General features: G+C 34.9%; 1 protein-coding gene across 1 annotated transcript in view; it reads right to left on the reverse strand.

Annotated features, from left to right (window-relative positions):
- The window catches only part of Dhc98D (Dynein heavy chain at 89D), a 1,285,966-nt gene that overhangs the window by 487,094 nt on the left and 781,567 nt on the right, over window positions 1-17,305 (reverse strand). The window contains exon 41 of the mRNA XM_090406627.1: window positions 3,545-3,709. Within this exon, the coding sequence (XP_090262753.1) occupies window positions 3,545-3,709 (165 nt within the window). The remainder of the gene's footprint in view (window positions 1-3,544; window positions 3,710-17,305) is intronic.

A 17,305-nucleotide genomic window follows, 5' to 3' on the forward strand; every position in this document is an offset into this window, starting at 1 on the left:
TATTACGAATCAGAAGGTTTGTCTCATTATGGTTAGTTATGGTTGTATCTTAAGGAACAAAGATATAATAATTACTAAAGCGGACAAAGGGAATTCCACAGTATTTTGTATGTGGAGCAGTCCGATAGTACATTATTAATCTTACTAATATAATCTCTGGAGTTCAAAATGACTGTGGAATTCCCTTTGTCCGCTTTAGTAATTATTATATCTTTGTTCCTTTGTAAGTTCTTCTTATCTTTGTAATTCTGAATTGCCTTTCTATCATAGGGAATGGTATTTAGTTTGGGTGGTTTTGCTGTGGCAAGGATGATTGTGCTTTGGAATCTAATAACATTAGCTATTGCCTCCGGGAGAGGATAAAGACCTTTTTCAATACCACAAATGAAGTCCATTTTTGGTATGTGGCTAGGAGCAATTGAAAAGTTGAAACCTTTCTTTAGAATTTCAGATTCTTGTTTAGAAAGGCAGTAATCTGACATGTTAAAAATCACTTTAAAGACCGATGGTCTTATAATCAGAATACGTTTTTGTGTTTATTACAAAATTAAAACAAATAAATAAAATAAAATAATTACATCAAATCTATATTCTATTTAAGACATCATCAGAGGAAAAGTTTTTTCATACAGATAGTTTTAGTAAAAATAAAAACTATTTTTTTTTTATTTTTAGTTTATAAAAAATTAGTTTTATATTAAACTATTTTATAAAAAAATTTTTTTCATACAGATAGTTTTAATAAAACTAAAAACTATCTGTATGAACAATTTTTTTTTCTGATGTCATCTTAAATAGAATATAGCTTTGATATAGTTATTTTATTTTATTTCATTTATTTATTTTAATTTTATTTTATTTTCACTAGAGTTCAAGCCAGTAGAATAGCCATTGATCAAATCATTGTCTTTTTAGCACGTGCTGTGTGAAATATAATATAGCTTGTCTCTGTATATATATATATACAGAGACATCAGTCTCTCAAAACCAATTTATTATTATTATTTATATTTCCTGACCTCGATGAAGTCACAAGACTCATTGGACAAGTATTTCCAATTACAAACTAAATACAGTGCCTATAATGTGGAAAAAGTACTAGAGAAACTGGTCAAGAATAAAATCCAGTATTGGAGTAATAAATGCAAAAGTTCTATGATGGTCAGCATCTTAGTGGTGACAAAGTTAGAAATGTTATGGGGAAACTTGTGTATACTGATTTTGTTGACTTTGTAAAGGCATCTGACAGACTGTAATATGGCAAGCTGATGTACAAGTTGAGATGTAAGTTGGGAATGAATAGCAGATTAGTATGATGAATAGGTGATTCATTCACTAAAAAAGAGAAAAAAGTTTTGTGTGTGTATGGGGAAGCAACATCTCAGAACACAGTTTACCAAAGAATTTTATTCTTCAGGCTTTACTGTTCAAATTATTTGTTAAAAATACCTTTCATGTGAATTGACAGGGCATATTCAGCTGTCTGCTCTCTCACTCTGTCTCAGTGATCCCAATATTCTTTGAATAGGCTAAGACCATCAGCACCACCAGTTCATCTTCCTTCATTTCAGTTACTCCTGGCATTTGTATAAAGAAGCATCAATACATTGTCAGTGTTTCTATACCCATCATTATTCCCTCCAGACTCGACTGGATTTTGCATTATACTATGTTTTCCTCCTTCTCCCAAGAGCCCACCCCCTGCTACAATCCAGTCTACTCTAGTTTGCCTTCACTAACACTCTCGCTTGTCCAGAGAAAAACACTCTCCAGATACTTACATCCATCCTCATTAAAATGAATGCAATATCTTGCATACAGGTTCTTTCTGTCCTCAAATACTCTTCAGGCACTCACATAATCCAGCCCTATCTTTCGACACATTCTGACTATGATACAATTCATTTTTGATGCTCTTCTCATCAGCTCCATCTTATCATACCTGGGTAACATGCTCACTATATTCTCTCTCTCACTCTTCTGCCATACAACCTGAAGCATTAACTAAAGATCTCTCATCCTCTCAAGTCATTTGCACCAATCATCACATCCACTCTTTCATTTCAAAATAATTCCCATAGTCACACTGTCTATTGTTCCTCAAGGCAAATCAAATCCCCCTCTTCTAGCAATCCATTTATCACTGAACACAGAGAACTTTAAGATTGCATAGCAAGGTTTTGACACTGAATATAGAACTGAATATAGAACAGAGAATTGAATATAGTGTTCATGTTCATTAATCGTGTATTGTTTTCTCCACTGAGTGACCCATTTTTTTTAAAATACAACAAGAATCTTTTGGAAGGATATGCAACTCAGCTCTGCAAAAATTCTGAAGGGGAGAGGGGCAGAACTAATTTTTGCTGTCCCTATTAAAGAGTTTTGAGAATTTAATTTTTAAAAGCACAAATAAAATTTTTTGCACTCTGGTCAAAGATAAACATGTACGAAATGACACAAAATTTTATTTTCTATTTGACAAAAATACAAAAGTGAAAATTCAGCAAAAATATAAAAAAGTCTCTCCCATAATTTTCTTTGTTAGTTTTCTGATTGGCAAATGAATTTTTGATTTGATTATAGTTTATTTTAAGTGCTGTTTCATTTATAAGATATTTTAATACAACAATTTCCAAAAAACATACACCACATTAGATGATAGAAGTTAGATTTTAAATTTGTGCTTGGTGAAAACATGAAACTAAACCAAAAGAATACAATTATCATTATTACTTTATACATTTTATTTCTGATTTTATTTAATTTTTTTTTCCCTGGCTGCTCCATTAACATTAAGTTGCCACCTTGGACAAGTGTCCCTGTTTGCCAAACCCAACCCACCCCAGTCTCTTCCCAACTCTGAAGACTTGTCATGTCCAACTTTGGATTAGAATAATGGCCTATCCAGTCCTAAAGGTTAGGAGATTATCATCCTTGGAAAATGTATTTTTATTTATTTATTATTAATTTATTTGTATTGTTTTACACTTATTCTGGTTTCAGTTGTATGATGTCATTATCCTTCTATTTATCATTCAGCCTGATTGCTGAATTCTGCCTTTTATCAAAATTTTATTATTATTGGAATTCCATTGGAATTTTATTATTAGTGGAATTGCATACTTTTATCTACATTTTATTATTATATTATTTATATTATATTATTTTATCTACATATTTTCAGCCTGAAATAGCTATTGTTTACTTTCAATAAAACTATCTATGCATTTATATGTTTTTAACATTTAAAAGTTACTGAGATAGTATGGATGGAAACAAACAAAGAATTAAAGGCAGGACAGCATTCTATTTGATCGGTGCTCTCATGATGAGTGAGTGTGGTTCATTGAGGATCTGTAATAGATAATGATGCTAATAATAATCATAATATAAAAACAAACTATCATAATAGCAAAATATTAAAAAAAAGTAACGCTACATCTATTCCCATAGGCAGAAAGACAGCCTAAGAAATAGCAAAATTATAAGTAAACCAAGATTACAGTCTGTCTTTTTAACAAATATATTGATAATATCATACCTCCATGAACAGAGCCTTGGCTACATCATAATCCTGAATGTCTTCATAAAGTCTTGGAGCTCCTTCGTCCAAAGCATTGAGATAATCACCAAACAGAGAAGGATCTCTCTCAGCATACTCTTGATCGTCAGCAAAATTCTGCCCAATAAGTGAACTAATCATATCCTAGTGATAAACAAAGATGCAGGACAGCTATCAGATAAATGCTGATGTGTGTACAGATAAACAGTATCTGATTATTAATTTTTCTCAAACACATGCACATAACATATTAACACTGGAAAGAAATTATATTCTTCTTTTCATCTTTATTTTGTTCAAGCACGAACAAAGAAAATTTGGATAAGAAATATTTTCATCTTTGTATTTGGCAGTAGGTGAATTTGTATCGAGCTGCTCCTAGCATCCCATAAATGCACATTAAATTCTCATCTTAAGCACATATAATGCCATGCATTATGGTACCAGTCATTACCATACTACTAGTGTTATTTAATTTTATTACTGATCTTTCCTGACGTCTCATCAGTGGGAGCTACATCTATGGAGATAGTGCAAACAATCTCAATGCAGAAGTCATATTTTCTAAAGTGCTCACTCATGCCTTAAATTTGTTTACTTTGTTTTTCCACTCATTCCATCCACCCACTATCCTCCATGTAACAAACCCTGATCACACAAAATTGTGTGATTCTTATCCTCTGTTCTAAAAAGTAAGTCTTTTCCACATTAATCTGCCAGCTTATGTCTCAGTCATGTCCACCAGGCTCTGTAAGTTAAGGCATTTCTTCAATCAGTTGTGTTACTCAACATTCCAGAGACCCGACAACACCTTAGCTACTTTTCTCTGAAACCTCTCCAAACTATTTTCATCTCCTTAAAAAACAGTGAATGTTATTTCAACATGTGAATGTGGTCTTCATCATGTGCTGAACAGAAATCCATGTATATATTATTATTATTATATCACATCTCCAGGGAGTCCAAAGACTCATCAAAGGAGGGCATCTACTCTACAACTCTTCGTGTTACTACTCCATCAACCTTCATCACTTGACACCATCTAGCACCAACTATCACCACTAATTCTTTCACAAACATCCATGCCCACGGCAGGATTCGAACCTGCAGCCTTTTGGCTGGAGAGCAGATACTCTAACCACTCGGCCAACCAAGCCGGCTCTTTTCTCCAAATGTTCCCGAACCATAGCTATATGGTTAGTATTTATTTCCTACTCTGCTGTTTGGATCTACAACAAGGATAAGGTTTTGCTCTTTCTTTTTTTGCCAACTGTCTTTTGCAATCAATCGAAAAATTCCTCTTCTTCTTCTTAGTACAACCTTCTATCTAATTATGGTCACAAATACATCTCGTTATACAATTTCCCATTATGAAATTTGTCCACATCAATCCTACCTGATATTCAAGAAGCTTATCTTCATGTTTAGGGTTGAATACTATAGTCACTTCTTTTTTGCTGATTATTCATCAACATAGAGATAACTGTGAATCCATTAAGAAACAAGAAAAAAATTTTTTAACACAATTGGCAAGATATTTAGTTAACTGTACTAAATTATACATAGAAATAGTTTGGTTTATTTATCTTAAACCATCATCAGTGTAAGAGATAGAACTGAGAAATTTAAACAACAATAATGTGGGTATATGGAGAATATCTTTTTCATGTGCAATAGAGAGGTAAATATAATACTATTAGGATCCAAAATAGAAGTGCAAGTGTGTATGTGTAACAACAACAGAAAATAATAAATAAATAAAATATAAAGAAATGCAATTATCAATAACAATTTCCTAAATTTTGGACATAGATGATCCATTAGTGAGGTTAAGATTAGGGTGGTGGAGAAGAACCTTGCCACTTTCTTTAAAAAGATGTCAAATTTGTGAAAGCAACTGTGCAGTAATTTAGCATCATCACAGAGGATTCAGTGGCTAGTATTAGAACAGTTGCATGTTCAGCAAGGCCAAATTTATGACAGTTTTTGGATTCCACGAAGGAAAAGTTTTCAGAAATACATTTAGTGAGAGAATGGTCTGTTTGACCAAAGTAAAATAACTTGGAGTTACATGGAACTGAGTAGACTTCAGGTAGCAGTACTCTGTCCTTAGTAGATGGTGACCAGGAACTGATTTGATTAATATGTTTAAATGAAGTTGAAGGACGAAATTTCCCAAGAATACAAGAAACAAGTTCAGAAGTACCTCTGATATTGGGAATGGCAATTATTATTATTATTATTATTTCTCAACCTCCATGGAGTCACAAGACTCATCGTGGGAGGTCAACACAAAGTCTATCATAGCACTCCTTAAACTCATCCACTGTCTACACATTCACCCCCCCCCCCTCTCAGGCAATGCATTCCATGCTCCTATCACTCTCGATGTAAAAAAAACTTACTTCTTATCCATTTTAATCACTATTCTCTTTTGCAACTTCAAACTTCCTATTACTGGAAATAGAACTCTTTTATCCAGATCCACATTTGTATTTTTGAACAGCATACTAATATTTAAAGACTGCTGTTTGTGAGAAGTATTAGTCAAGCATAGTTTGCAAACATAGTTTGGCTTGTAATGGATGAGCAGAAAAATACTATAAAATGAATTCCCATAAAGGCAGCAAGCATAAACTTTTTTAACAATCCAGAGACTAAATGACAAACTATTCCTTATTATAATAAATTATCCAATCATCATAAAGCTTTTTTAAAATTAACTCCCTTTTAAACAAGTTTTGGCATAATTAAGATCAAACTATGAAGTTTCTATGTTTTATTTAAATGATCAATTTAAAAATGTATTTGAAAATAAAACAATTTTTTGTTCTACTAAAACAAGCAAGCCAGTAAATAGTACTTCCACTTTGCTTACTGGAGGCCTGAAGTGGTTTGGAAAAAAGTTCCAATGTTGGTATGAAGAGCAGAGTTTTTGGATTATATGATAAGTTTCCATTTCTAGGTAGGGGTCATTTAAAAAATTTTGTTTCTAGTCTTGAATTTAATTGGAATTTTTTTTTTTTTTACTCAAAACATTTAATTTCACAAAGAAATAATTTTCAATACATAATAAGCATTACGATAATTTGATAAGAACAATTTGAAAAAAAAAAAGAAAAAAAAAACATTATATCATTCATTGTTTGATTAAAGTAATTTACTAAAGATTAGAAATTAAAATATGATGATTGGAGTAACAATTTATTTGTCTTCCAGTTGTTAGAGATATTTAAATATGTAAAATATCATCCTATACCTACACATTGTGTGTTAACTAATGTATGCAATAAAATTTATACTGATTATGGAACTTGATCACAAAATTCAATTATGCACCTTTTTAAATTGTTTGCATCATATAAGTTTTCACTATCTCATCCTTTGAGAAAGAAAGGATACAACTAGGATGTAATTGCATTATGCTTGATGAGCAATTTTTCAAAAACTGCTACCCATTATCATTGTAATCTTTATAGCAAATTCATAAAATCATGCCTACGTGACCTTGAAAAGATATATACAAGGGATATCTATTTTTATAGATTATGTTATTTTACACTATGTTTTTTTACAAGTGGAATGTTTATATTTTGTAATAACAATAATATAGCTGTAGTTATAATAGGGCAATGATCCATCCTGACTATGAAGTAAATATCTCAATCATGAATCTCTGGAACTATATATGCAGGAACACAGTAGGCATTTGCTACTGGCTCAGTGCAATATGTAGATGAGTTTACCAAGATAAGTTTTAAAAATGATCCGTAATTGTTATACAGTCGACCCTCTATAGCAAATGCAGTGGATTTCCCAAAGCTGCTTGGATGCATTCAAGTGGAAAATGATTTTCACTGCTTGGCATGAGACTACCTGTTTACTGGAGAACTAAAATGGCTTTATTATTATTATTATTATTATTCAGGTCTCCATGGAGTCAAAAGACTCATTGTGGAAGGTCCTTTCTAAGAAACACAAGTCTATCAAGACTCATCGAGGGAGGTCCCTCTGTTGTGACATCTTTCTTCTCCGTTGTGTGTTCTGGCTGTTGACTGACTCCACTTTTGAACACAAAGAAATTTTATTTTTAACTGCGCCACTCTGCATTCACATTTGTATGAACAATACTGTGGAATCAATCATCAGCAAGCACAATGTTATATAATCTAATTCAGATAGAAACTCTCCTTAGACATTCTTCCTTAAATTATATAGCAGTCGTGGTTCTCTAGTCTTATATTACTTTCTCATTAAATAGGGTTTCCGCTTAGATTCAAACTATTAAATGAGTGGTGCAATGAAATGAAATCAGGCAAGCACAAGATTCAAAACGAATGGAAACATTTAATACATTAACACATGAAATTACATTAATCCAAGAAGTTCTAAACATAAATAATATGATCAAGAAATAAACAGGTACTTAAGACAATAATAACTTCACTGTAGAGTACACTGAGCACGATTATGTTTTTAACATATAGATTTCTACTTTTCTTATTGTTAAAGGCTTTTAAGCACAAATGTTTTTTTAGACAAGGTTAACTATTCGATGTGCTTCAAATGTTGACTCTGTTTAGCTGTTCAGGATATATAGAGCAAAATACACTACTTCACTAAATACACACACCAAGGAATTTCTAAAGTCCTATCAATCTATTACTGTAATTCTTAGTAAATCAGTCACTAACTTATATCACATTCTCTTGGAACAAGCTTCACAAATTCATATGTTCATAATTGAACTGTTATTATTGCAATACGTTTCCCTTTTAGTATATTCACAAAAACATAGAAAGGATTTCCTTATCAGAACAATTGATATACTTTGTCTATTATCACTGGTTCTCGAAAACACTTCTTTGCTTCTTAATAGCTTTATCTCTCAGCTCACATTAGTACAAAAGAACCTTGGTTTTTAGTACTAATGTGAGTTTGTGTTTGGTTGGTTTGGGAACACATGCCTCCTTGCTCTAAATTGGCTATCCTTCAGGTTTCCTTGGCTCCTTGTCATGCCTCTTGTCCTTCACTATTACTGGATGAGGGAATAGCATTCCGGATATGAACAAGAGCCTGAGAAAAGGTAAGTCGAACGACAGAGAGCTCCCTTGTCTTTTCCACTTGGTTCCACCAGTTTCCGCTTCGTACTCCTTTCTATATCAACAGCGCATCTCTGCTCACCCATTTTCATGCCAAAATCTGCTTCGTGGTTTCTCCGTTAACACATCATAGTTAGTGCCAAAATGTACTCTGCCGGATAACTTCATAATTTCTCACAGCACTCAATTTCTGTTATGCTAGCTATGTCCTTGGCAATGGTTTACATAAGCGGATTAAATTCAGAGTTTTCATGCACAGTTTACATAGGATATATACACTCTACAAAGAATTAGCACAAGATAAATAACTAACAACTATTAGAATATAATAAATTTAGTTTAATCCATTTATCCAAGTGTGAGCAAACAAAGTTTGCGCCTGAAAGTATCTTCAGGACTAGGGCAAGGTGATACAACACCAGGTCAACTCGTTGCAAAGGTGTAGCAAGCTACCAACACTCCTGTCTCAGTATCTCCCTTAATGCAAAACACATCTCCTTGCGGATATGCCTAATGTTATGCATTAAGGGAAGGGCCACTACCCAGACTAGTTTCGACCTTTATTGAGGTCTCTTCAGTGGGAGCCAGGCCCAAGCTGAGATACTAGGCAGAAGCATTCGTAGGTCATCTCTACCTATAGGAGTTGCCAAATGGTGTGCCACCCTTTTTTAATAAATTACTCTGGATTTAGAGAAAGATGTTGAAAGTTTATTTTTCACTTGGTTAGAGTATTGTATCACCTTGCCCTAGTCCTGAAGATACTTTCAGGCGCAAACTTTGTTTGCTCACACTTGGATAAATGGATTAAACTAAATTTATTATACTCTAACCAAGTGAAAAATAAACTTTCAACTATTAGAATATATAATTATTCTATAATTATGGAATATACAACAGTAAGTAATAATTTGATATTTATCTGATGAGTAAATTTGGGTCAGGGAATGATAGACCATGTTAAATCCTGAATGAATTCCTTTCATTCAGAATTTAACACCTTCTAGGAAACACAAAGTCTATCATACCACTCCTTAAATGCATTGACTGTTCTTGCTCTCTCACCACTCCATCAGGCAATGCATTCCATGGTTCAACCACCCTCCATGCAAAGAAACCACTCCTCACAGTTTCCTTTTGTAACTTACAGGGATGGCCCCTTGTCATGACTCCTTCCCACAGTTCAACCAAGAGAAAAAACTCCACAGTGTCAACCCTGTAACCACCTCTCAACAGTTTAAAAGTCTCAATTATATCATCCCTCCTTCTTCTATCCACCAAACTCTGCAGTCCACTCCCTTAGACGATCCTCATAACTTACATTGTACAGTCCCAGCACCATCTTTGTTATCCACCTTTATACCCTTTCCACAGGTTAATTTAGCCCCTTCAAATCCTGGGGATGAGATTTGAGAACAATAATCTAAATGTGGTGTGATCAGAGTCTTATACAACGGAATGATAACCATTTTATCTCTGCAGGTCAGTGTCCTTCTCATTATTGCAGCAATCCTCTGTGTTACTTTCACTGCCTTTGCAACATGTCCCTTAAATTTCAGGTTTCTATCAATCATAAAACCCAGATCTCTTGTCTCTGCTACTTCTTCCAGTTTAACTCCTCCCATAGAGTATGCAGCGTCCCATCGATGTGTCCCAAACCTCAAGACCTTACATTTTGCTGCATTAAACTGACACCCCCATTCATTTGCCCATCTATCTAGCTTATTCAAATCCTCATGCAGGTCTACCACATCTGCACTATTACTAATAACTGTTCCCAGCTTCGCATCATCTGCAAACAACCAAATATCCGCTTGCAATCCACGGACAATGTTATTGATATAAAAGTTAAACAATATAGGTCCCAGTACTGAGCCCTGTGGAACCCCACTTGTAACACAGCTATGCAAATTAAGATATTTTATGGATGTAATAATCAATTTTGCATTGTGAATGCAAAAATTTAGACATGTACCCAAAAACTTGCAGCATTTGTAAAATGGTAAGCGATACCATGATAAACTGCCAATGATTTATTTTTGATTGGTTTCAAAATCAAGAGTATTTCTGATGTGGGCTGAACTGCAAACTACAGAAAGAATTTTTTTAAAACGCATTTATGTTAGATATAAAGAAAGAATATAAAATGAGCTCAAATGCAGTCAATTTGAAGTCAAAATGAACACAAATGCAATGAATCATTTTGAAGTTACAAACTGAGGTTGGAATAATGTAAGTAGAAGGTGTGGAGGCTTGAAATATAAATCATACACAACTCTCTTTCTCTCTCTCTCTCTCTTTCTCATCACACACATATACAGAAGCTATGCAATAAAACTGTTAGCACATCAAAGTCAAGCAATAATAACAACAAAGAACACAAAGAATGTGACTAAAAGATGATATATATGTATGTTTTGGATATATATATATATATATATATATATATATATATTGAGAGGGAGAGTACTGTTTTGGATTTAATATCTATTGTGGAGTCATATTTGTGTAAATGACTCTCTATGCAATTCCACTAGATTAGATTACTGATATTGCGACTAACTGCATTTTCCTTTTATATCTGCTTGGCAATAATACTGTGGGGGGGTCATCACTTCTTGCAGAGGGAGATGAAAAACGAGTGATAAGATTTGTAATAGTTTTGCAGTTGTAGCCATTGAGAGAGGAGATTTGTTATAGTGGTAGAAATTTCTTTCTGAAGTGTTTCAATGAAGAACAGATAATATGAGTTCTTGATAATAAGCATTAACGTCCCATGTCAGTGAGGCATGATGCACAGTTCTTTTCTTTCTTATCCATCAGATGACATGTTGAGTTCCTTATAAATAAGAAATCTTTGCCATCTGGCTTGATCTCTAGCTATTTCTGCCATCTGGCTTGATCTCTAGCTATTTCTGCCATCTGGCTTGATCTCTAGCTATTTCTGCCATCTGTCTTAATCTCGATAATTGTGACCTTTCCTTTAAAGACTTTAACTAAGTTCTGTTTGGTTTACCTTTTTACAGTCTTCCTCCAATATTCCCATTCAAGGCTATATTTGGTAATCTCTGAGAGGACATTCTCTGGAGGTGTCCAAACCATCTTATTTTGTGTTTAAGAACTACATGTATGATATCTTCTCTATTGTTTAATTTGTGTTTTTGACTTGCTCATTTGTTTTGTGTTCTGACTAATGAGTCTTATTTATTTCTCTTAGAAATAAGCATTTCACTTTCAATGCTATGATTTTTTGTATTTCTTTCTTATTGAGACTCCATGTCTTGGCTCCATATGTTGCTATGGGTATTATAATTGTTTTATAGGGTTTCAGTTTGAGGTTTTTTGAAATGCTGTTATTTTTCCATATTTTGTTTAATTTATTCATATTAGACCATCCAATGTTAAGTCTGTCTGTTCAATGTTTATTTGTTGTCAAGGTTATGAGTAATGAGACTGCCAAGAGTAAACTGTTTGAACAAGTAAAACTAATGGAGTAAATTACTTTTTGTTTAAGTATAGGATTTTCTATGGTTAATTAATTTATTATTATTATTAACATGTGACCTCCATGGAGTCAAAGACTCATCGTGAAAAGTATGCACTATTGCACATGATGCTCATCCAACCGTGCCTTAAACCGATTCAAATGTGTTCACATTCACAACACACTAAAGTGATGTATTCCACTCACCAACCACTCTTCATGTAAAGTACCTGCTACTCTGTTCACATCGTCCTTATACAGTTTCCAGTGATTGCCTCTGGTTCTATCCCCTCTCCAATTCTATGTACAATCTCTTCCATGCGAACCTGATAACAACCCCTGACTAGCTTATATGTCTCAATCATATCCACCCTACCTTCTTCTTCCCATTAACCAGGCTTTGCAATTTACATTCTCTCAATCTGTCCTCCACATTCTACAGACCACTGACCACCTTTGTGAATCCTCTCTGGACCCTTTCTAACATATCCTTGTCACCATGAAAACCCGGTGACCAAATCTGTGCATAATAATCCAATGGCATCATAACCTCTTTATTTCTGCATTTCAGGATCTTCCGTCACTTCATTGCCATTATCTGATGCAATGTCTTCACAACTTGGGCAATATGGCCCCTTTTCAAGTCCTTGTCCACCACTCCCAGATCTATCTCTCTCATCTCCTCTATCTCTTTTAAAGTTTCCCCACCAAGTGTATACTTTGCATCCCAGCATTGCTTACCAAATTACAAAACCTTACACTTTGCAACATTGAACTGACAGTTACTTTTCCTACCTATTTATGCAAGTCCTCCTGTAAGGCTATAACATCTGCTTGATTCTGTATCATTCTTCCCAATTCTGCATCATCTGCAAATAGCTACATATCAGGTTGTTAATTCTTTCCTCGTCTCTTCCTATTTTCATTATTTTAGTTTTGCTTAGATTGATTTTCATTCCAAGAGTTTTGCACTCGATTTTTACTGTTTTTTTTTCCAACTCTGCTCTAGATTCTGCAATAATAATAATAATAATAATAATATATTAAATGTGGTCGATATTCAATGCCATGTATTTGTAAACCTGATTGTTCAGCCATGGTTTTGCATATTTCTTCAAGATAGTAAATAAATTTTAAATTGTAAATTGCAGAGCCTCTTGAATAAGAGGAGGGAGAATATGATTGAGACACATAAGATAGTCAGGGGTTGTTATCAGGTGATATGGAAGAGAATTTTCATAGAATGGGGAAGGGGAAGAACAAGAAGTGATCACTAGAAGTTGTGTAGGGAGGATGTGAGCAGAGGAGTGAGGAATGGTTCTTTGCATGGAGAGTAGTTGGTGAATGGAGTGCATTGCCTGAGTGTGTTGTGAATGTAGACACATTGAATCACTTTAAGGAACAGTTGGATGATCGTTGTTTGCGATAGTGTGCACCTCCCACGATGAGTCTCTGACTCCATGAAGGTCAGATGTTAATAATAATAAAAATCTGGTGAGAGCAGGGAGCCCTGCATGACTCCATTTCTACTTTGAATTTGTCTATTTTTATTTTATTAAATTTGACAATAGTTTTGGTATTTATGATAATCTATAATAAGGAATTGTATTCCTGAATCTAAAGTCACAGATTTTAATATGTTTATTTTCTTCCTGTCAATGGAATCAAATGCTTGTTTGAAGTCAATAAAACTTACCTATTTTTAGTAATCTACTTACTTATTACAATAAAGTGACTGCTTCCTTGGACAGAGAAGAAGGATACACGGTGATATACTTGGATTTCACGAAGGCTTTTGATAAAGTACCTCATGATAAATTGATAGTCAAACTGGAGCGGATGGGGTTTGGATATTAGATTGGTGCATTGGATTGGAGATTGGCTGTCTGATAGGTATCAACAAGTTGTGTATGGAATCAAGATGTCGAGGAAAAGGAAAGTCACTAGCGGAGTTCCTCAGGGATCTGTTTTAGGGCCATTACTGTTTAACTTGTATGTTAATGATATAGGTGAAGATTTGGATGGAGATATTCAGTTGTTTGCAGATGATGCAAAGTTGGGACGAACCATGAAGAGTAGTGAGGATGTTGTGACCTTGCAGGAAGACTTGAATAAATTGAGTGCATGGGCACGGAAATGGGGATGTGAGTTCAATGTTGCAAAATGTCAGGTTTTAAAATTTGGAAAACAAAGATGGGATGCAGAATTTATGCTTGGTGAGGATACATTGTTGGAGGTGGAAGAAATAAGAGATCTGGGGGTGATAGTGGATAAGGATTTGACATTTAGGGGACACATAGCCAAAATTGTGAAGACAACACAAAGACTTCTGGGAATGATGCGGAGGACACTAATGTGTAGAAGTAGGGAGATTCTTGTTCCGTTGTATAAGGCTTTGATTAGGCCACACATGGACTATTGTGCCCAGATTTGGTCACCTGGTTTTCAGAGGGATGAAGAGATGTTGGAAAGGGTCCAAAGGTGACTGACTGGAATGTCGAGTATGAGGAAAGACTGAAGAGATGAAATTTGCAGAGTCTGGTGGACAGGAGGAAGAGGGGAGATATGATAGAGACCTACAAGTTGGTAAGGGATGTTATAGGATCAATGCTGGAGAAGTTCTACAGAAAATAGTGGGAGATCGGGGGAGAACCAGAGGTCATCCCTGGAAACTGTATAAAGAAGGTGTGAGTAGGGGAGTGAGAGGCAGGTTTTTTTCATGCAGAGTTATAAATGATTGGAATGCCTTGCCTGAGAGTGTGGTTTCTGCAGGGAGTTTGAATGTGTTCAAAGCATGGTATGATGAGCTGTGTGTGTGATAAAAGGCCCAGATGAGTATTTGACTCCATGAGGTCTTGGGTAATAATAATAATAATAATAATAATAATAATATACTTCAGCATATAGGTAAGTTGTATGCCCAGTACTTTTCAGCCAAGCTATTACTGTAGAAATATGGACTATAATAGAGACCTCCTAGGTCTGAAGCCTTCTTGATCATCTCCTATTCCACTTGATCATTTTACAAATTAGAATCTAGACATTAAAGTCTAGATTCTATTTTTTATAATGCATGTGAAAATTTTGTAGCTGTACTTTGTAGCTGTGGGCGCTTGTGAGGTAATAGTAGCGGTGGTGCATAAGAAGAACTCTGGATTCAGACAAGTCATTCTTGAAATAATAAATTGTATATGAGTGACTGTTTGAGAAAGAGCTGCTATAAAAGTTATGCACTACTAGTATTATTAGTGTGTGGGATATTTTGCTTAAACTTAATTACAAATTCATTGTTATTAGACCTTAGTGTAGTAACCGGCAGAGGAAAGATGGTGGTGGCTTTTTCAGTGCATGACTTTTAACTTAGACTTCAGTTGTTTTGTAAAGTGCGAGGTGTGCTACATGTATTCTTTTGATTACATAGATGATTTGCAGACATTTAGGGCTGATGGAAGGAGGGTATGTGTGGAGTGTGAGCTAAATGAGGATCTGATAAGTGCTAATATCAATTTAATGACAGAAAGTGTTAGTAGCTAGAATGGCACAGGAAGAATGAGTGCTCGTTCAAAAAAAGAAGCAGGTTTGAAAGAAAGGCAAAAAATTGTAAAAAAATCATTGAAAAAGAAAATGAGTGATTTGAAAACTGTAATGGATGGTAAAAAGAATGAAAGTGACACGAATGTGGCAGAAGGCAACAAAATTTAGAGAACAAAAGAAACTGGAAATAGCATGACAAAAGATTCGAAAGTTGAAAAAATCAAAAGAATGAATGAATCTGGAAATATTGTGACACATGGACCGAAAGTACGGAAACTCAAAAGGATGAACAAGAGTGAAAGTGTGAAGTGGGAGTTGAGAGTCCGAAAATTAAAAAGATTGAATGATAGAGAGAATGTGATGCAAGATTCGAAAGTTGAATTAAGTTGGATGAAGCAAGAGATAAAATAGATGCGGGGTGAAATTAAAATTCATGTGAAAACGATTAAAACAGATCAGGTAGGTATGAAAGAGTTAACAAAAGATGAGTGAGTGGTATTGTATGGCGATTCCATTTTTAAAGGTGTGCTGGATGAGAGGATGCACAAGGTATGTTTTCCAGGCGGTAAAATGAGTAAAGTGATTGAGGAGGGGACGAGCAAAGGAGTTGATGGTTTTAATAGGTACAAATGACTTCACAGACAACAAAGAGCACGTCAGAATGGATATCAGGAGACCATTTTATCCATCTTAGCAGGAGGCTGCTAAGATGGATAAAAGAGAATAGTGTGACAGGAAGGGTAGTAAGCATGTTGCCTAGGTATGACTGTGGTGAGATGAGGCAGAGAACAAGGATTATGAATGATATGTTGGCTGAAATGTGTGAGGAGAGGGGAGTACAATTTGTTAATGCATGTAATAAGTTTGAAGGATGAAGTGAAACATATGGAAGCGATGGACTGCATTTATTTTATTTTTTTATTATTTGACACCTCCAGGGATCCAAAAATTCATTGAGGGAGGACACCTGCTCTAAAACTTGTCTCCACCACAGAATCAACCAATTGACCGCAACTACACCAATGCCATCTACCGCCGACCACTATTACTAGTACTTCCAAAGACAATCACAAACGTCCATGCCCATGATGGAATTCGAACCCGCAGCCTTTTGGCTGGAGAGCAGATACGCCAATCACGGCAGACGAATTGACTGGTTATGAATCGCTTGGAGAGACTGCTGCTGGAAGGTAGAGAAGTAATAATGAGTACAGAGAATGAATCAGATCAAGTAGGAAGTGATGTGGAAGAGCAGGAGAGATTGAAGAGGTGATCATAAATGAGGAAGTGAGTAGCATGAGTATGGAAAATGAGAGAATGGCTGTGCAAGATGAACAGGGAAACAGGGAGGTTCAGGGTGGACAGGGGTATACAGCGTGAGAAAGGTGGATGCTCCAAGAGGATGTGAGAGCATGTGTAGACAGGAAAGGAATGGGATGACCTGGGATCAAGAGGAAACAGTTGAAATCAAAGAGGGTTCTAAAATGAATAAGCAGAAAGGGAAACGTCCCACAGTCGAGCATGGAGAGATCACATCGAATGAGTGATATCATTGGAAAGGCAGATGAAATGGTTGCACTAACTGAGTCTATTCACCCAAAAACTGTTGGAATAAGCGAGACA

The sequence above is a fragment of the Typopeltis vanoorti genome, chromosome 16 (assembly GCF_054136105.1).
Source record: "Typopeltis vanoorti isolate ZY-2024b chromosome 16, IOZ_Tvanoo_1.0, whole genome shotgun sequence".
In the NCBI taxonomy this organism is placed as follows: domain Eukaryota; kingdom Metazoa; phylum Arthropoda; class Arachnida; order Uropygi; family Thelyphonidae; genus Typopeltis; species Typopeltis vanoorti.